Source organism: Nomascus leucogenys, chromosome 10 (assembly GCF_006542625.1).
Source record: "Nomascus leucogenys isolate Asia chromosome 10, Asia_NLE_v1, whole genome shotgun sequence".
In the NCBI taxonomy this organism is placed as follows: domain Eukaryota; kingdom Metazoa; phylum Chordata; class Mammalia; order Primates; family Hylobatidae; genus Nomascus; species Nomascus leucogenys.
Genome location: NC_044390.1, coordinates 73,630,816 through 73,652,574, shown reverse-complemented (window position 1 = coordinate 73,652,574; position 21,759 = coordinate 73,630,816). Strand labels below are relative to the sequence as shown.

Here is a 21,759-nt window from a genome sequence, read left to right as displayed (position 1 = left end):
TTTTTTTTTTTTCTCTCCACATCAAAGGAGTCCGCTTTTTCCTCCTTCATTGTGAATGGCAGCAAAAGAAGAGGAAATCTGGAAATACAATAATTTGGTTTGCCTGAACCCTGAAATGGAACTTAACTTGAGAATTCCTTGGGCTGTCAGATAATTTTTGTTAAAGATTTTTTTTTAAAAGGAGTAGTCAATCTTCTAATAAATGCACTAATCATCACAGAAAACAAGGCTCAAGATAAAAATATTTGCCCTTGATGAGTTCCCTCCATTAGAATTTACGACACAGTTGAAGAGGCTTACATATGTTATTTTGATTTTAATAGAAAGTCTAATTCCAAACTTAATTTCAATCAGCATATGTGAATGTCTCTTCCTATCTTTACCTCTACCTATAAAAATGATTAGAATATACAGCGACACATAGAACATTCCACACCCGTGTTCAGCTCTGTTTTCCCTTTAGAACATCACTATGCCTCAACCAGATAAGTCATGGCTTCATTCAAAAATACCTAGAAGTCTAGACCACTTGGGAAATGAGCTCAAGACTTCAGGGTTTACATATTTCTCCCCAAATGAATTTAAAACAAAACTGAACTTTCCTGCCTTTGTAAATAAACAAACGACAAATTCACAACTTTGGTGTGTAGAACGTTATTACTAAATAATTTCACCTTGGCCAGCATTTTGCATACTACTAAAGGATGAACGGCTCTAGAGATTCTTGATCAAAGGTCCAGCTCTTTTGGGGGGCGCAGATTCACTGCACATTTACTGATAAGATATATAACTGACAATGCCCAAAGGAAGGTTGTACTTCATTAAGATTCTTTGAATGTCTCAGTAGAAGACTGTATTTAAATGCCCTCATCTACAAAGTACACTGTGAGTGAATCCTGCCTGCTTCTGAGCCCACAGTAATCTATGTTAATTGTGACGCCACCTTCTTTACAAAACATGGTTCCTCATTATTTGGTTCTCTGCTTAGTCCTCCTCCACTTTTGAGGTTACAGAGGGTAATGCTGCTTATTGGATCTGTCACCTCTGTAACTGATAAAACATTTTCACTTCTCCAGTGGGCCTTCTCTGACCAATTGCATTCAATCTTTGCTTACCATGCAGCACTGATGTTGATTCCCAACCACTCAGTATTGACTCGCTTATTCCAGTTTACCCATGCGTTCTGCCCCCTTCAGTCTTCTCCATGAGCTCTGTGATCACATGCAGCACGTAACTACCACTGTTCCGTTTCCTCTTCACGTTTGTTTCATTTAGCTACTAATTATCCTACCACCTTTGAAGTGATCAGGCTTGAGTGGGACAGATGCACATGTTCTGTGAAACTAAATTTTCAAGTCTCCTTTAATTGTTAGAGAGGATATCTGAAGAGGCATTGGGCACAGAAATGTCATCTACACACAATTCATATACAAAAAGAATCCCTAACAACAGCTTTGTCAAAGTAAGCTTTTAAGAAAAGACAAAAATCAGACAATCTGCAGGGCCATGTTACTTTCTAAACACCCAGAACAACACATTTAATGCTCTAAATGGAGACAGAAAAAGAACGTGCACAAAGGTATACTAAATCAAAATAATTTTTAAATTTTCTCATAGATAATACATATGTGTCAACTTGCAGGAGATGCCACAAAAGAAAAAACAGGATTTCCAAACAATTCTACATCTCAGGATTAAAAACTAAGTTCAACCAACCACTGCTCTTATTCTGGCATGTATCTGGGCCAAAACAGAAACAAACAAACAAACAAACAAATCTCTGCAGGAATCGTGCTGTGACACATATACCCTGAAAACTCAACACTTTGAAATTTTTACCAGCTCATTTCATGACAACTACAAATAGCATAACTGATGTTGTGGACTACATTTTCTGTTTCGCTCACATTTTACTTGCCAATATCTAACTCGTTTAGGCCTGATGCAGTCCCCCTTAGGGCCCACACTAAGGGCTGGGTTATTGTGTGGCTCCTTATAGACACCTGCCATCTGTGCCTGGCATGTGAAGGTTCCAAGTGCACTAACTGTAATCACTGTGGCCAAAACATTTTCTTCAAGTGCCCTCTTTTTGTGGCTTTTACTATCACATCTAGCCAAATAAATAGGGAGAACTGTCAAAGTTGAGGGCTCAAAAATTTACTTCCTTTTACATCTGCTTGAAATCCTGATAGATTCTGAATTTTACACAAGGCCACTAAAGCCTGACCAGAGGACCAGTTAAAGAAGGGAGTGGGGATAGTGTTTTACAATAAGCTGATTTTAGAAGGAAAGGGACACCAGAAAATACAGCTTTATTTTAGGAGTACATCTTAATATGGGGCTTTGGCAGGCATTTGTGCGACACTCTGTATGAGGGTAGTATTTATTCTGGATTTGTGGCAGCTGTAAAGCTGCTTATCCAGGAAGAATGGGAATTTTGAGAAGATGTCCATCTTAAGGAGGAGACAGAAATAATACTAAGAAACAGCAGGATTCATCCTCAGGAAAGGTAGTGTCTTTCCAGTGAGAAATCTCTGGGAATATGGCAATCTCAGGAGCAGAGTAAGATATAAGAAGAGAAAAGAGCCACCTTTAACCAGATTTAACCAAATGGGCAATATGCTCAGAATCAAAATCCTGGATTCAAACGTGGGCTCTGCCAGCACTAAGCTGTAGGAGGCATGCTACTCACCTCCCTGAGCCTCAATCTCCTTACTCTTTTTTTTTTTTTGAGACGGAGTCTCCCTCTGTCCCCCAGGCTGGAGTGCAGTGGCTCAATCTCAGCTCACTGCAAGCTCCGCCTCCCGGGTTCACGCCATTCTCTTGCCTCAGTCTCCCTAGTAGCTGGGACTACAGGCACCCACCACCACGCCCGGCTAATTTTTTTGTATTTTCAGTAGAGACGGGGTTTCACCATGTTAGCCAGGACGGTCTCGATCTCCTGACCTCGTGATCCGCCCGCCTCGGCCTCCCAAAGTGCTGGGATTACAGGCGTGAGCCACTGTGCCCAGCCAATTTCCTTACTCTTTATAGTAGGAATAACAACACAAACTGGAACTGTACCAGTTAAAGGATGAAATATTGATAAAAGTGCTTATAAATGATCAATACACAAAAAGTAAAATACTATAAATGTGGAGATAAACAGCATTCAAATGATTCCTCAATTTTTTCTCTAGCTCAAATCTCTCCCTGGAGCTCTAGACTCTATACCCAATTGCCAACCTATATCTTCACTTGGAGTCTAATCATCTCAACCCGAGGCCCAAACTCTCAACCTCTGCCCTTGTCGAATGCCAAAAAAGCGATTCTTTACCCAATCGATCCCATCTTGGTAAATAGCATTATCAGTTGCTCAGGCCACAAACTTCATCCTCAACTCCTGTCTTTTCCTCTTGCAACATCCACCCAAGCCACAAGCAAGTCCTGTTGGCTGTATCTCCAGAGTATGTCCAGAATCCAGTCACTTCTCTCTATTTTTCCACTGCTGCTGTCCTAGTCCAAGCCACCACCCTTTCTTGCCTGGACCACTGCAATGGTCTCCCTGCCCCCTTCCTTGCCCATTCCAATCCACTTTTCATACAGAATCCACAGTGAGCTCTAGAAGTTGTAAGTTAGATCTTGTCACTCCTTTGCTTACATTCATTTTTATGGTTTGTATGTACCCATCAAAACTCATGTTGAGATTTAATTGATATGGGGCCTTTAAGAGGTGGTTAGGTCACAAGGACTCCATTCCCACGAATGGATTAACGTCATTATTACAGACATGGGTTAGTTATGTCAGGACTGGTTTGGTTATAAAAGCAAGCTCTCCTGCCCCTCTGCCTGTCTGCCACGGGTTGATACTCTCCAGATGCTGGTGCCATACTCCTCCACTTCCAAGTCTTTAGAACCATAAGCCAAATAAACTTCTTTTCTTTATAAATTATCCAGTCAGTGGTATTTTGTCATAGCAGCAGAAAATGGACCAAGACACCCACCATCCAACAGTTCTGTTGGTTCCCAGCATATCTGGAGTAAAGTCCAATCTCCTTTCGTTTAGCCAAAAGGCCCTATAGGATATGCCCCCATCCTCTTTCTCTCACTCCCCAAGTCTCATACTATGATCCTTGTCAGGCATATGCCTGCCCGGACTGGCCTTTTTTCTGTTCCTTGAATATACCAAGCTTATTCGTGCCTCAGAACTCTTACCCTAATGGTTCTCTCTGCCTATAACTAAATCCTCCCAGACTTTTGCTCAGCTGGCTCCTTTGTATCCTTCATGTCTCAGCTTAATGTTGCTTCCTCCAAGAGGCTGTTCCTGATCATCATCTAAAGTACACACCCCCACCGCTAAACCATCCACTCTTTTACATCATTCTTCATATATGGCACTTACCATTACCTTCAATTATTCTGTTTATATTTTTGTTTACACATTTTTTTTTCTTGAAATGGAGTCTTGCTATACTGCCCAGGCTGGTCTCAAACTCCTGGGCTCAAGAGATCCTCCTGCCTCAGCCTACTAAGTAGTTGGGGTTTATATTTTTGTTTACTTCTTTTTTGTCTGTTTCCTCCTCAAGGAGAACACAAACCCTGGAAGAACAGAGACCCCATCAGTCTTGTTTACCTCTGTATTTCCAGTATCTAGAACAGTGCTTGGCACACAGTGAAAGCTCAAACGGATGGATTAATCAACAACATAAGCACTGGAGATGATCTTTCATCATCTCATCATCTCAAGTCAATGAGACACAAATGCTTTGTGATTGGTGCCATCGTTTACAAGGATTAAAACCACAGTCCCTGTGGTTTTTCTTCTTTATGCTGTCTTTATTTCAGTCAGTCAAGTCCATTCATTTGCTCTTCTCTGCTGCCCCTTGTTTTTCTTTCACATCTTTATCAAAGCCCTCTAAGCCTGAACCCCATCTAGTCTCTGAGGCCTTCCTTTACCAGGCAGCCTGCAAGAGAAGACCCAAGACAGACCTGCCCGCAGCTCACCTTTACTGCCTCCTGCCTGTGCATCAGGCACTGTGTTCCCTGCTTTTACACATTAGTATCAAGGAGGCCAAGGCATAAAGGGACAAAATAGCTCACCTAGTTGGAGTTCAAGACCCTTCTCTCTCTGCTATACTTTTCCTCCATCCGAGGGCTTTCTTTAAATACTGAACAGAGGATGGCTGTGATGAAATGGTAATGTGTTCATTCAGTATGGCCCACAAGACAAGGCAGGACTAACTGCAGTAACTTACAGACTCTTGAGCACTCTTACTAACTCTTGAGCACTTCTGACTCAAGAAAACCATCAGAACAGTGCTACTACAGAAGAGGCTACCTCAGAAAATAGCAAGGGCCTCCCTTCACAGGCCACAATCAACATGGAAAATCATCTGCCAAAGATAATCTAAAAAGAACTCTTATACTAGAAGATGGATTTAGACTGGACTTTTTTCTAAACGGACTTTTCAAACTCTAAGATTCTATTCCTATCTATGGTAAACTCTAAACTTCTATATTTTTAGTGGTTTCTCCCATATAATTTAGCATTTAACTATGTAATCCTTCGTATCCATCTTTTTGCTTCAGGTGTCAGTCAACTCCTCATGGGCATTAGTCAAGGGATTCATTTATTTTCTATCCCCTAAAGTGCCCCACACAGTGTTGAGCCCAGAACAGTAACCTAAATATGACCGAATAGGTTTCCCCGGGGCTGTCAAGGCAGGTTCTCATTTGTGCCTGGGATGGATGTGGGTGGGCATGTATACAGTTGACCCTTGAATAACACAGGTCTTAACTGTGCAGGTCCACTTATATGGGGATTTTTCTTCAATGAAATGTGAATCGAAAATACAGCATTTGTGGAATGTGAGCCCTTCTCCACAGAGGGACAACTTTTCATATATTTGGGTTTTAAAGCCCCAACTGTGGGACTTGAATATGTGCAGGGGTCCTGGAACCAATTCCCAGCATATACTGAGTGATGACTATATTTAGCTATCATGGTTGAAGAAGCTTTAGTGGGCCTGTGTGATCAGTTAGGGTTGGGGAGCTATGAGTCTCAGGTGTTGAAACTCCTGGTGCCAGTTTAGATAAAAATGAGGCATCTCATTTCTGGTACTTACTAGGAAGAATAAATTACATTTATTCTGGGAGTAATGAGTTTGGCTTGTTATGTCAGTACAATTTCCAACAAGACCAATGAATACGTAAAATTCTTTATTTAATAAAGGATTCCTCAAACCTCCTAAGTGGATACCATATTATATGCGAAGTGCTATGCTGGGTGTTTTAGGGTTAAGTAAATCAGCAGGGCATGTTTCCTAATCTCAATGAACCTAAAATATACTTACCTAAGTGATATGGTTTAGATTTGTGTCCCCACCCAAATCTCATGTCAAATCCCCAGTGTTGGAGGAGGGACCTGGTGGGAGGAGACTGGATCATGGGGTGGATTTCCCCCTTGCTGTTCTCATGATAGTGAGTGAGTTCTCATGGGAACTGCTTGTTTGAAAGTGTGTAGCACCTTCCCCTTCTCTCTATTCCTCCTGCTCTGGCCGTGTAAGATGTGCCTGCTTCCCCTTCGCCTTCTGCCATGATGGTAGCTTTCCTGAGGCCTCCCCAGCCATGCTTCCTGTACAGCCTGCAGAGTTGTGAGCCAGTTAAACCTCTTTTCTTTATAAATTATCCAGTCTGAGGTATTTCTTTATAGCAGTGTGAGAATGGAATAATATACTAACTTAGCCAACAAGGTATTCTGGATATTTAACAACATACACAATTATTTTAACAAAACTATTGGTATCTTTGAATCTTTAGAATTTTATTTATAAAATTTCAAAAAATAGACTTTTGCTACTGTCATGCCTCTGGCTTCAGATGGGTGATACTCAAGAAGAGGATCAAAGTTGTAGACCTTAGTTACAACAATGATCCAGAAGAAAGATAAATTATTTTCAGATAAGAGCTGACAAACTAAGATTAATGCTTCTCTGATGATTGTTAGTTAGCATTTATGTCATAATTCTCAGGGTGTGAGCTTTAAACATTTTAAAATTAATTTTCAATCTTAGAATTGATTAAAATAGACAAAAAAAAAAAAAAAAACCCAAGAAGTCTTAGAGGCAACGCTCTGGTTAGGAGACAAAAGGTTAGTGCTCTAAAAATCTTTCTCATCTTTTATTAAAATAATTTTCAGTTCTATAAGTTGCATTGAAAAAAATCACGCATACTCACTAAACATTCTTGTGTTCAATATTCTCAAATAATAAACAGATTTCTAGTTAAACATGACAGATGAAACACATGTGTTTATCAACACCGCTTCTCTAAACCTCACTGAGTTTAAAAAAAATTAAGGCCGGGCGCGGTGGCTCACGCTTGTAATCCCAGCACTTTGGGAGGCCGAGGCGGGCGGATCACGAGGTCAGGAGATCGAGACCACGGTGAAACCCCGTCTCTACTAAAAATACAAAAAATTAGCCGGGTGTGGTGGCGGGCGCCTGTAGGCCCAGCTACTCGGAGAGGCTGAGGCAGGAGAGTGGCGTGAACCCGGGAGGCGGAGCTTGCAGTGAGCCGAGATTGCGCCACTGCACTCCAGCCTGGGCGACAGAGCGAGACTCCGTCTCAAAAAAATAAAAATAAAAAAAATAAAAAAAAAATTAAGGTGTAAACCTATGTGTAAGGAGAAAGAATGGGCACAGTGGTATCAGTGGGCATGAGATAATTCTACAACTCTGAAAGCTGATAAAGAGAGGAAAGAAAAGTAACAGAAGAGTAATCCTAAGTCTCTGCAGATGAGGTGTGAAGAGGTGAGTTGATGTAGCCTTTGGTGCCACCCCCACTTACCCACCCAATTCCTGGGAAGGCTCAGAAGACAGAGACACGAAGTACTAGTATCGCAAAAGGCAGCGTGAGGTGCGAAGCTGAAAGCAAGAGGACTGAGTCAAAGCTGCCCAATCCATCAGCAATTCCAGGAACTCTACTTTCAAAATGTGTCCAGACTCTGATCCCTTCTCACCAATTCCTCATTGTTATGCTTTTCCAGCCCACCTCCAACTCTCACGTAGCTTTTGAACTGGCACCACTGCAGTTTCTTTCAACACAGCAGCCAGTGTGTCAGTCAGATCATCTCTCTCACCAGCTCAAACCCCTCTCCAGTGGCTTCCCTCTCCCTCAGAATAAAAGCCAAAGTTCCTGCAGTGACCTATGAGCCTCATGGCTACCTCCTCACCTCTCACTCTGCTCCAGCTATGGGGCCTCCTTGCTGGTCTTCTATTACGTGAGCTACAGCCGCAAAGCCTTCACCCCAAATGCTCTTCAGCCAGAGAGGGCTCACCCCCTTACTTCTCTCAGGTCTTTACTCAATGCCATCTTTTCAACATGGTGTTGTTCCCTAGTCACTCTGCCTAAACTTCGAATCACTAACCGCACACCCTCCCCTCACATGCTTCCCATCCCCTTTCCCAGCTTTCAATCTTTTCTCATCTCACGACACATCATTCCCTCAGCACTTACTATTTTCCTTCTTGCCCACAAGAGCACAAGCCCCACAAGGGTTGGAACTTTAATCTATTTTGTTTACTGCTTGTCACCAGAGCCTAGAATAGTACCAGACATGCAGAAGATACTTAACAAATATTTGTATAAATAAAAGTCTATATAAGAAATTGTCAGTTCTCTGTATTCCCTAGTCCATACAGCCAGGAAACTACACTTCTCCCCTAACCCTTACTTGAGTAACCATTACTTGAGTACTTGAGTAACCATACTTGAGTACTTCCCAAGGGTAGCAAGCGCAGCAGAGGGTGGGCTGGTCAAAAGCCTGATACAGAGGAATTAAAGTCTATGCACTGAAGAATGAGCTCCAGCCCCTGCCCCTGCCTGACTCTTGGAGGTCAGCTGACAGCCTTAAGCACTGTTCCACCCTCATTCCCAGCTCCAACCTTCAGGCAGGAGTTAGAAAGATCCTAGTATGTTGAAACTGAATGGCACCAACAATAAAGTGGTTCACTACCTGACCACCCTATAATGGTATTCACTAGTCAACAAGTTCTATCCGTGGCACACAGAGCTTTCAAATGCTTTCTAGGGTTCAGGAGTATACCAGGTATTAGAGGAAAGCCTCCAACAACAAATCAGACACTAAAACAAATAGGAGAGGAAAACCCTATCAAGAGATAGAAACGGCCAGGCACAGTGGCTCATGCCTGTAATCTCACATCTGTAATCCCAAGGTTCAAATGCCATTTTGGGAAGCTGAGGCAGGTGGATCACTTGAGCCTAGGAGTTTGAGACCAGCCTGGGTAATATGGCAATACCTAGTCTCTACAAATAATAATAATAAAAAAAAACAAAAAACAAAAACAAAAATTAGCCAGGCATGGTGGTGCATGCCTGTAGTCCAGCTACTCAGGAGGCTGAAATGGAAGGATCGCTTGAGCCCAGGAGGCTGAGGATGCAGTGAGCTGTGATTGTGCCACTGCACTCCAGCCTGGGTGACAGAGCAGAGCAAGATATTGCAAAAAGGAAGGAAGGAAGGAAGGAAGGAAGGAAGGAAGGAAGAAGGGAGGGAGGGAGGGAGGAATGGAGGGAAGGAAAGAAGGAGGGAAGAAGGGAAGGAAGGAGGGAAGGAAGGAAGGAAAGAAGGAAGGAGAGAAGGAAGGAAGGAGGGAAGGAGGGAAGGAAGGAAGGAAGGAAGGAAGGAAGGAAGGAAGGAAGGAAGGAAGGAAGGAAAGAAAATTAGAAACAGAAGAAAACTAAAAAGAAAAAAGAAAAACCAAAAAATTAAAACTCAAAGAAAACTAAAAATACATACTTCTTGCTATAAGAGAAAGAATAGGCCGGGTGCAGTGGCTCACGCTTGTAATCCCAGCACTTTGGGAGGCCAAGGTAGGCGGATCACGAGGTCAGGAGATCGAGACCATCCTGGCTAACAGAGTGAAACCCAGTCTCTACTAAAAAAACATAAAAAATTAGCCAGGCGTGGTGGCGGGCGCCTGTAGTCTCAGTTACTCAGGAGGCTGAGGCAGGAGAACGGCATGAACCCAGGAGGCAGAGCTTGCAGTGAGCTGAGATTGTGCCACTGAACTCCAGCCTGGGTGACACAGCAAGACTCTGTCTCAAAAAAAAAAAAGAGAGAGAGAGAAAGAATATAAGTTAACTTCAAACATTTAATTAGAAATGTAAAATATGATAGGTTTAAAAAATCTGAAAAATAACACTGATCAAATCTCCTAAAAAGAAAAACAAGTAGAAGGCAAAAAGATAAGAAAACTAGAGCATCAATCTGGAAGTTCCAATATTTGACCACTAAGAAAACCAGAAAGTGTACGGGGAAAATGAGGAAGAGGAAATTATTAACTAAATAAATACAAGAAAATGTCCTAGAACTGAAGGAACTTAAACCTCCAGAATGCGACGGTGTCCAATTTCCCAGCACAAGGAATGAAAAAAAGGGCCTATGAAATTTCATAATGTCAAGAAGGGAAGAAGATAGTAAAAGCTTCCAGAGAGAAAGGAACAAAGTAGGAGGGAGGTAAGGAGGGAAAAAGAGAAACAGGGTACAAAAAAACCAGGAGGAAGAGTGACATTACAATTTACATGGAATTTAGATGATCATGTGGCAAGGCCACTAAAATCCTTAGGGAAAACAATTTTCAACCTAGGATTTTATACCTAGCCAAAGCTAGGTCAGGAGGAGAGACAAGGACTGATGGTTTTTTTTGTACAAAGAACTTTTCTTGTTCTGTTTAACCTTTTAAAACCATGTGCATTTATTATTTAATAAAATTATACTTCAGAGAAATAAAAATTATGTCCAGTTACGAGTCCCATGTCAATCCTTCTATTACTCTGTTAAAGTTTACACTACCTACTTTTTGCTTGTTTGCTTGTTTTTTCCCCAATCTTTCTAACATAAATTTGATGAAGCTGTAAGAGAAGGGACTATCAAGGGAATCTAGCCTAATCAGAAGGTTTTTACCCTTGGATTAAAAGGCATCTGGAAAAAAAAAAAAGTAGCAAGACAAACTCCTCACTACAAGGGAAAGGTCAGCTAGACCCAGGAGGACTCCTTCAGTTTCGTAAAAAGACGTACAAGTCAAAGCTCTCCTAACAATGAACAGTTCTCTAAAATCTGCTGTTTCAGATCACTGCAAATTAGAAACCATGCCTGTTAATGAACATTATGCCAATCATATTAACAGTTTGAAAAAATGCTATAGCACAAAGACCTTCCTCACATTTTATCTAGACGTCTGTATTTTCAGGAGCTTACTAATTAGGTGTGTTGTTTTCATTTTTAAAAGCACTGCTTTGGCCAGGCACGGTGGCTCACGTCTGTAATCCCAGCACTTTGGGAGGCTGAGGTGGATGGATTGCCTGAGCTGAGGAATTTGGGACCAGCCTGGGCAATATGGTGAAACTCCATCTCTATTAAAAATACTAAAAATTGGCCAGCCATGGTGGTGCACGCCTGTAGTCTCAGCTAATGGGAGATGCTGAGGCAGAAGAATCGCTTGAACCCAGAAGGTGGAGCTTGCATCGAGCTGAGATCGAGCCACTGCACTCCAGCCTGGGTGACGGAGTGAGACTCTGTCTCCAAAAAAAAAACAAAAAAAAACCCTGCTTTGTCTATACACATACATGTACTCACACGTAGCGGACAGATTAAAACCTGAATAAAATCAATCCATCAACAGTAGAGAATCTACACCCGTCACTTCCCCTACCTCCAATTTATTAATTCATTCACTCATATACATTATGAATTCACCTATTATCTACTATCTATTAAGTGTCTGCTATGAGAAAGGCCTTATTGGGCTTTATGGAAAATACAAGGACATAGTCTCTGCCTTCAGGAAGTTTAGTGGAGACTGGTTGCGTCTAAGATGGCCAAATAGGAACAGCTCCAGTGTATAGCTCCCAGGGAGATTGACACAGAAGACAGGTGATTTCTGAATTTCCAATTGAGGTACCTGGTTCATCTCACTGAGACTGGTTGGACAGTGGGTGCAGCCCACAGAGGGCGAGCTGAAGCAGGGTGGGGTGTCGCCTCACCCGGAAAGTGCAAGGGGTCAGGGGATTTCCCTTTCGTAGCCAAGGGAAGCCATGAGTGACTGTACCTGGAGAAGAGGTACACTCCTGCCCAAATACTGTGCTTTCCCCACGGTCTTCACAACCAGTAGAGCAGGAGATCCCCTCTTGTGCCTGGCTTGGCAGGTCCCATGCCCATGGAGCCTTGCTCACTGCTAGCGCAGCAGTCTGAGATCAACCTGGGACGGTGGAGCATGGCAGGGGGAATTGCTGAGGCTTGAGGAGGCAGTTCTATGCTCACAGTGTAAACAAAGCAGCAGGGAAGCTAAAACTGGGCAGAACCCACCTCAGCTCAGCACGGCCTACTGCCTTTCTAGATTCTACCTCTGGGGGCAAGGCAGCAGACAGCTTCTCCAGACTTAAACGTCACTGCATGACAACTCTGAAGAGAGCAGTGGTTCTCCCAGCACGGCGCTGAAGCTCTGATAACGGACAGACTGCCTCCTCAAGTAGGTCCCTGACCCCCGTGTAGCCTGACTGGGAGACACCTCCCAGTAGGGGCCAACAGACATCTCATACAGGTGGGTGCCCCTCTGGGACGAAGCTTCCAGACGGGAGCAATATTTGCTATTCTGCAGCCTCCACTGGTGATACCCAGGCAAACAGGGTCTGGAGTGGACCTCCAGCATACTTCAACAGACCTGCAGCTGTTAGAATGAAAACTAACAAACAGAAAGGAATAGCATCAACATCAACAAAAAGGATATCCAGACCAAAACCCCATCCATAGGACACCAACATCAAGACCGAACATAGATAAAACCACAAAAAGATGAGGAGAAACCACAGCAGAAAGGCTGAAAATTCCAAAAACCAGAACGCCTCTTCTCCTCCAAAGGAACACAACTCCTCGCCAGCAAGGGAACAAAACAGGATGGAGAATGAGTTTGACGAGTTGACAGAAGTAGGCTTCAGAAGGTCCGTAATAACAAACTTCTCCAACGTAAAGGAGCATGTTCTAACCCATCGCAAAGAAGCTAAAAACCTTGAAAAAAGGTTAGACAAATGGCTAACTAGAACAACCAGTGTAGAGAAGAGCTTAAACGACCTGATGGAACTGAAAACCACAGTAGGAGAACTTTGTGAAGCATACACAAGCTTCAACAGCCGATTCGATCAAGTGGAAGAAAGGATATCAGTGATTGAAGATCAAATTAATGAAATAAAGCAAGAAGACAAGATTAGAGAAAAAAGAGTGAAAAGAAATGAACAAAGCCTCCAAGAAATATGGGACTATGTGAAAAGACCAAATCTATGTTTGATTGCTGTACCTGAAAGTGATGAGGAGAATGGAACCAAGTTAGAAAACACTCTTCAGGATATTATGCAGGAGAACTTCCCCAACCTAGCAAGGCAGGCCAACATTCAAATTCAGGAAATACAGAGAACACCACAAAGATACTCCTCGAGAAGAGCAACCTTGAGACACGTAATTGTCAGATTCACCAAAGTTGAAATAAAGGAAAAAGTGTTAAGGGCAGCCAGAGAGAAAGGTCGGGTTACCCACAAAGGGAAGGCCATTAGACTAACAGCAGATCTTTCTGCAGAAACCCTACAAGCCAGAAGAGAGTAGGAGCCAATATTCAACATTCTTAAAGAAAAGAATTTTCAGCCCAGAATTTCATATCCAGCCAAACTAAGCTTCATAAGTGAAGGAGAAATAAAATACTTTACAGACAAGCAAATGCTGAGAGATTTTGTCACCACCAGGCCTGCCTTACAAGAGCTCCTGAAGGAAGCACTAAACATGGAAAGGAACAACCGGTACCAGCCACTGCAAAAACATGCCAAGTTGTAAAGACCATCGATGCTATGAAGAAACTGCACCAATTAACAGGTGAAATAACCAGTGAGCATCATAATGACAGGATCAAATTCACACATAACAATATTGACCTTAAATGTAAATGGGCTAAATGCCCCAATTAAAAGACACAGACTGGCAAATTGGATAAAGAGTCAAGACCCATCAGTGTGCTGTATTCAGGAGACCCATCTCACATGCAAAGACATACACAGGCTCAAAATAAAGGGATGGAGGAAGATCTACCAAGCAAATGGAAAACAAAACGAAACAAAAAAAGCAGGGGTTGCAATCCTGGTCTCTGATAAAACAGACTTTAAACCAACAAAAATCAAAAGAGACAAAGAAGGCCATTACATAATGGTAAAGGGGTCAATTCAACAAGAAGAGCTAATTATCCTAAATATATATGCACCCAATACAGGAGCACCCAAATTCATAAAGCAAGTTCTTAGAGACCTACAAAGAGACTTAGACTCCCACACAATAATAATGAGAGACTTTAACACCCCACTGTCAATATTAGACAAATCAATGAGACAGAAACTTAACAAGGATATACAGGACTTGAACTCAGCTCTGGACCAAATGGACCTAATAGACATCTACAGAACTCTCCACCCCAAATCAAGAGAATATACATTTTTCTCAGCACCACATTGTGCTTATTCTAAAACTGACCACATAATTGGAAGTAAAACACTCCTCAGCAAATGTAAAAGAACAGAAATCACAACAAACTGTCTCTCAGACCAGAGCGCAATCAAATTAGAACTCAGGATTAAGAAACTCACTCAAAACCACACAACTACATGGAAACTAAACAACCTGCACCTGAATGACTATGGGGTAAATAATGAAATGAAGGCAGCAATAAAGATGTTCTTTGAAACCAATGAGAACAAAGACACAACGTACCAGAATCTCTGGGACACATTTAAAGCAGTGTGTAGAGGGAAATTTATAGCACTAAATGCCCACAGGAGAAAGCAGGAGAGATCTAAAATGAACACCCTAACATCACAATTAAAAGAACTAGAGAAGCGACAGCAAACAAATTCAAAAGCTAGCAGAAATAACTAAGATCAGAGCAGAACTGAAGGAGATAGAGACAGAAAAAACCCATCAAAAAAATCAATGAATCCAGGAGCTGGTATTTTGAAAAGATCAACAAAATAGATACACCACTAGCAAGACTAATAAGAAGAAAAGAGAGAAGAATCAAATAGATGCAATAAAAAATGATAAAGGGGATATCACCACCAATCCCACAGAAATACAAACTACCATCAGAGAATACTATAAACACCTCTACACAATAACTAGAAAATCTAGAAGAAATGGATAAATTCCTATACACATACACCCTCCCAAGACTAAACCAGGAAGAAGTTGAATCTCTGAATAGACCAATAACAGGTTCTGAAATTGAGGCAATAATAGCCTACCAACCAAAAAAAGTCCAGGACCAGATGGATTCACAGCCATATTCTACCAGAGGTACAAAGAGGAGCTGGTACCATTCCTTCCGAAACTATTCCAATCAATAGAAAAAGAGGGAATCCTCCCTAACACATTTTATGAGGCCAGCATCATCCTGATACCAAAGCCTGGCAGAGACACAACAAAAAAAGAGAATTTTAGACCAATATCCCTGATGAACATCAATGCAAAAATCCTCAATAAAATACTGGCAAACCGAATCCAGCAGCACATCAAAAAGCTTTTCCAACACAATCAAGTCAGCTTCACCCCTGGGATGCAAGGCTGGTTCAACATACACAAATCAATAAACGTAACCCATCACATAAACAGATCCAATGACAAAAACCACATGATTATCTCAATAGATGCAGAAAAGGCCTCTGACAAAATTCAACAGCCTTTCATGCTAAAAATTCTCAATAAACCAGGTATCGACAGAACGTATCTCAAAATAATAAGAGCTATTTATGACAAACCCACAGCCAATATCATACTGAATGGGCAACAACTGGAAGCATTCCCTCTGAAAACTGGCACAAGACAGGGTTGCCCTCTCTCACCACTCCTATTCAACATAGTGTTGGAAGTTCTGGCCAGGGCAACCAGGCAAGAGAAAGCAATAAAGTATATTCAGATAGGAAGAGAGGAAGTCAAATTGTCTTTGTTTGCAGATGACATGATTGTATATTTAGAAAACCCCATCATCTCAGCCCAAAATCTCCTTAAGCTGATAAGCAACCTCAGCAAAGTCTCAGGATACAAAATCAATGTGCAAAAATCACAAGCATTCCTACACATAAGTAACAGACAAACAGAGAGCCAAATCATGAGTGAACTCCCATTCACAATTGCTTCAAAGAGAATAAAATACCTATGAATCCAACTTACAAGCGATGTGAACGACTTCTTCAAGGAGAACTACAAACCACTGCTCAAGGAAATAAGAGAGGATACAAACAAATGGAAAAACATTCCATGCTCATGGATAGGAAGAATCAATATCAGGAAAATGGTCTTACTGCCCAAAGTAATTTATAGATTCAATGCTACCCCCATCAAGCTACCACTGACTTTCTTCACAGACGTGGAAAAAACTACTTTAAAGTTCATATGGAACCAAAAAAGAGCCTGCATAGCCAAGACAATCCTGGGCAAGAAGAACAAAGCTGGAGGCATCATGCTACCTGACTTCAAACTATACTACAAGGCTACAGTAGCCAAAACAGCATGGTACTGGTACCAAAACAGATATATAGACCAATGGAACAGAACAGAGGCCTCAGAAATAACACCACATATCTACTACCATCTGATATTTGACAAACCTGACACACACAAGCAATGGGGAAAAGATTCCCTATTTAATAAATGGTGTTGGGAAAACTGGCTAGCCATATGCAGAAAACTGAAACTGGACCTCTTCCTTACACCTTATACAAAAATCAACTCAAGATGGATCAAAGACCTAAACATAAGACCTAGGACCATAAAAATCCTAGAAGAAAACCTAGGCAATACCATTCAGGACATAGGCATGGGCAAAGACTTCATGTCTAAAACACCAAAAAGCCAAAATTGACAAATGGGATCTAATTAAACTAAAGAGCTTCTGCATAGCAAAAGGAACTATCATCAGAGTGAACAGGCAAACTACAGAATGGGAGAAAATTTTTGCAATCTATCCATCTGACAAAGGGCTAATATCCAGAATCTACAAAGGACTTAAGCAAATTTACAAGAAAAAAGCAAACAACTCCCATCAAAAAATGGGCAAAGGATATGAACAGACACTTCTCAAAAGAAGACATTTATGCAGCCAACAGACATATGAAAAAATTCTCATCATCACTAGTTATTAGTGAAATGCAAATCAAAACCACAATGCGATACCATCTCATGCCAGTTAGAATGGCGATCATTAAGAAGTCAGGAAACAACAGATGCTGGAGAGGTTATGGAAAAATAGGAACACTTTTACACTGTTGGTGGGAGTGTAAATTAGTTTAGCCATAGTGGAAGACAGTGTGGCGATTCCTTAAGGATCTAGAACTAGAAATACCATTTGACCCAGCAATCCCATATACCCAACGGATTACAAATCATTCTACTATAAAGACACATGCACACGTATGTTTATTGCGGCACTATTCACAATAGCAAAGACTTGGAACCAACCCAAATGTCCATCAATGATAGACTGGGTTAAGAAAATGTGGCACATATACACTATGGAATACTATGCAGCCATAAAAAAGGATGAGTTCATGTCCTTTGCAGAGACATGGATGAAGCTGGAAACCATCATTCTCAGCAAACTATCACAAGATCAGAAAACCAAACACCGCATGCTCTCACTTATAAGTGGGAGTTGAACAATGAGAACACTTGGATACAGGGAGGGGAACATCACACACCGGGGCCTGCTGGGGGTGGGAGGCCAGGGGAGGGATAACATTAGGAGAAATACCTAATGTAGGTGACGGGTTGATGGGTGCAGCAAACCACCATGGCACGTGTATACCTATGTAACAAAACTGCACGTTCTGCACATGTAATCCAGAACTTAAAGTTAAAAAAAAAAAAAGTTTAGTGGAGTTAGAACACATTGCATAGCCACTGAAATATCTGCTAGTCTGCAACTCTTTGCATAATACCCTGATGGGATAAAGACATAAGGATTTGGGGTACCTTAGTCTTGTAAACTGATTCAGAAGGGGGATATTCTCTTATGGTGTGCCTTCTTGTGAAGCTTCCAGTGTCAATATTTTACAAGAAGAGTATCAACTGTGCTCTTATCCAAGTAGGAGGCCAAGTAAGATAGAGACTACAAATGAGGTTAAGGTTACCCCACAGTGACCTAGCAAATGAGGTTAAGGTTACCCCATAATTGACTCAGCAACTGTCAAGACCAAGATAAAAGGGGAAACAGTTTCAATATACAGAATTTGATTTTTTACTGGCAAGCCATATAAAACGTTAGAAACTCAAGATACTTTTAAAAACACTCAAAGGGCATTAAGAGTTAGTATCTCCGGGAACTATATGAATTACAGGTGTCAAATTCACATTAACAGATGGAACCAATCATTTCTTAAAAATGTTGGCAGGCTAAAATAATCCTGCCTTGGACAACAGAACTAAAAATGATTTTGATGAAAGAGTATCTTAGTCTGACATAGTTTCATTGGCAGAATGACGACTAAGGCTGGGTATACTTGACCAAGAAAACTGTAACATGGATATACTCGTTTGGCAAAGAAACTTAAAATCAGCAGAAACACAATGTGCAGTTATCTTCAAACCAATTAAAAATAAGATGATATCACACTAGTAATTTATAAGCAAATGTGAGAGTCAAGGTAGAAAAGTAGAAGTGATACATCTTAAGTATATATCAAATGAAAGATGGTCAATGTTAATGATCATTGCTGCTACTTCTTGAGCACTTACTATGTGCCAGGCACATTGCTAACTGCTTAACAGTCAGTGTGGCCTAGTAATTAAGAGCTAGGTCTCTGGAGCCAAGCTGCCAAGGTTCAAATGTCAGTTCTCCCATTAACTGTGTGACCTTGGGCAAACTATTAATCTCTCTATGCCTCTGTTTCCTTATCTACAAAATATGGATAATGATTCTACCTCCCTCCCAGAATTGTGTGAGAATCAAATGAGTCAGCACCTGTAAAGCGAAGAGAATGCAGCCAGGCACACAGTTAGTGCTACAAAAGTGTTAGGTGTTGTTGTTCTTAAAGCTAAGCGGCAGGCAGAGCTAAAATTAACAGTGATATGGTGCTGTGTTTCTTGAAAATAAACAAAACTACAAATAGATGAAAACTGTGCAGTAACCATCAAAGGAATGAGTGAGGCTTGCCAATGGGATTAGATGTAGAAGACACACAAAGCACCGCTCTGGGGTCAGGAGACCCAGGTTTTAACACCAGCTCAGCAACCAAGTAGCTGAGTATCCTTGACTGGCCACTGAAAATACGGGGTCTGAACTTCCTCATCTGTAAACAAGGGGACGGTAACTCTGAGGTGTCTTCTAGTGCTGACATCTTATGATACTATGACCCAACAGAACATATAGTAGTTTAAAGATGTACCTTTCAGAAAAAAAAAAAAAAGGCACTGCTATTTATTTTTTGAACAGCTACATGTATCTCAACAGGCACATCACCTAGAATGTATTTATAATTCTGGGCATAGCAACTGCAGGAGAATGAAATAGCACAGAGGAGCAAGTCTACCGTATATTTTTAAATGCCATTAAAATATAAACAGGTTAATCTAAGAAATAAAACAAGAATAATTTTTATAACAATGTAATACTTTTCCAAAGTAAATTTTTTAAATGGGGGAATTTTATGTAAGTGGCTAACAAATACATTCATATATTGTTTTATAATCAAGTTGAGAAATGATACAGTTTACCTTTTTGTCCATGACGACTGCTGAATTTGTCTCCAATTTCTGGACGCCTTGTCTGTCTCAGCAGCATTTTGATCAGAAAAGCATCTTCAGCATTTGAAGATATCATCACTTTTTCAATATATGAGTCTGTTGCTCCTTTGTAGCTGGTGTTAAGAGAAAGTCACTAAAACAGAGTTTTCAAACTGCCCTTTGTGAACTTCTCACCCATGTTATATTTCATTTCATGCCTACCATAGAGTATTTTGACATTTTCATCTTGGGCTCTGAAAAATGACTTCAATTTTTTTTAACATTAAATTCAAATTTCACAATTTCCCTTTTACAATACTACACGTTTATTATGAGGAAGGCACAGTGCAATTTAATTCTCACAACAGTCCATACTGTTATTCCCTTATTATAGATGAGGAAAACTGATGCTTAGAGGGGTTAAGTAACTTGTCCAAGGGCACATGACTCACACAAAGTGGAACTGGGATTTCAGACTCAACTCCTAGTTCTTAATAGTAATAGTACTTTTACTTACTTGGCTTTTCAATTATTAATTTTTTTCACATAACAAACATTATTAGAAATCTACCATGTATCAGATCCTGGTAGCCTTTGGACACATAATAATTAAGTAGACACAGTTACTGCACCAAAGGAGCTCACAATCCAATCAAGGAGGAGACAGGTAAGTGCAGTAATGATATCCAGTATGAAGAACCGGAGGGGCTCAAGGGAGATAGTCAATTCTGCTGGGGGTGGGGGATGACAGTGGTGGCAGGGAGTGACAGGCTGTCAAGCCCTGACACAGAAGAGGTAACCCTCAACTTGAGACCTGACCAGAGTGGGTCACTGGCGGAGTGGCAACCTGAGTGAATGCACAAGGCCTAATTGAATTAGGATGGCACATTTTGGAGAATAAGAGGTGATTTCCTAGAAACATAGGGCTTAGTGTGTGAGGGGTCCTACAAGGCCAGGGAGGCGTGCTAAGGACGCCTTTCCCACAGGCACCACTGTCGTTCATACTTTCACTTAACTTACTCAAGTTTCACTCTATTTATCCAAGAGAGTAAGACGGCCAGAGTAGTTTAGAAAATCACCAGACCAGGTTGGGCAAGGTGGCTCACGCCTGTAATCCCAGCACTTTGGGAGGCCAAGGCGGGAGGATCATGAGGTCAGGAGTTCGAGACCAGCCTAACATGTGAAACCCCACCTCTACTAAAAATACAAAAATGAGCCGGCCATAGTGGCATGCCCCTGTAATCCCAGCTATTCAGGAGGCTGAGGCAAGAGAATCGCTTGAATCCAGGAGGTGGAGGTTGCAGTGAGCCAAGATTGCGCCACTGCACTCCAGCCTAGGCGACAGACTGAGACTCCATCTCAAAAAGAAAAAATCACCCTAGCAGTGATGCAGAGAGAGCCTGAGAGGTACCAGCCTGGAGGCAGATGGACAGTTAACAAGAACTCCAGGCGGACCAGAGGGCCACAGTGCAGACACTGCAGCAGGAAGCAGGAGGAGGGAGAAAAGAGAGCTGCTAAGATGACAGGAACGACAGGATTGGTGTGTGTGGCAGGTAAAGGAAAGGAGTCAGGTTGTGCTGGTGACTGGCTGGCTGCTGGCAGCTGATGCCATTTACCAAGACAGGGATCCAGGAGGAGGAGCCTGTTTGGGGCCACTGTAAAGCTGTCCAAGTGCTGATACGAAGCTGACACTGGGCAGATGTCTACAAGGGAGTCATCAGCAAAAACAGGGTCAGTGGACTGCTGAGAATTAGAGAGCTTGTCCAGATGAGGTTCAAGAGTCACCTCGGCCAGGGTGAAGTCACTACAAGGCCAGGCAGGATGGGGGGCTAAGAGTGAGTGATTAGACTGATAGGGAGGGCCAGGCGAGAGCAGTGTCACAACATCAAGGGAAGAGAGAGGTCAGTGGTGTCAAATGCTATAGAAGGGTCATATGAAATTCATTCATTCACATG

The 21,759-nt window shown here is 41.7% G+C and overlaps 1 protein-coding gene across 1 annotated transcript in view; it reads right to left on the bottom strand.

Annotated features, from left to right (window-relative positions):
- The window catches only part of POLR3B (RNA polymerase III subunit B), a 148,496-nt gene that overhangs the window by 22,628 nt on the left and 104,109 nt on the right, over positions 1-21,759 (bottom strand). Inside the window, exon 23 of the mRNA XM_003269962.4 lies at positions 19,796-19,938. Within this exon, the coding sequence (XP_003270010.1) occupies positions 19,796-19,938 (143 nt within the window). The remainder of the gene's footprint in view (positions 1-19,795; positions 19,939-21,759) is intronic.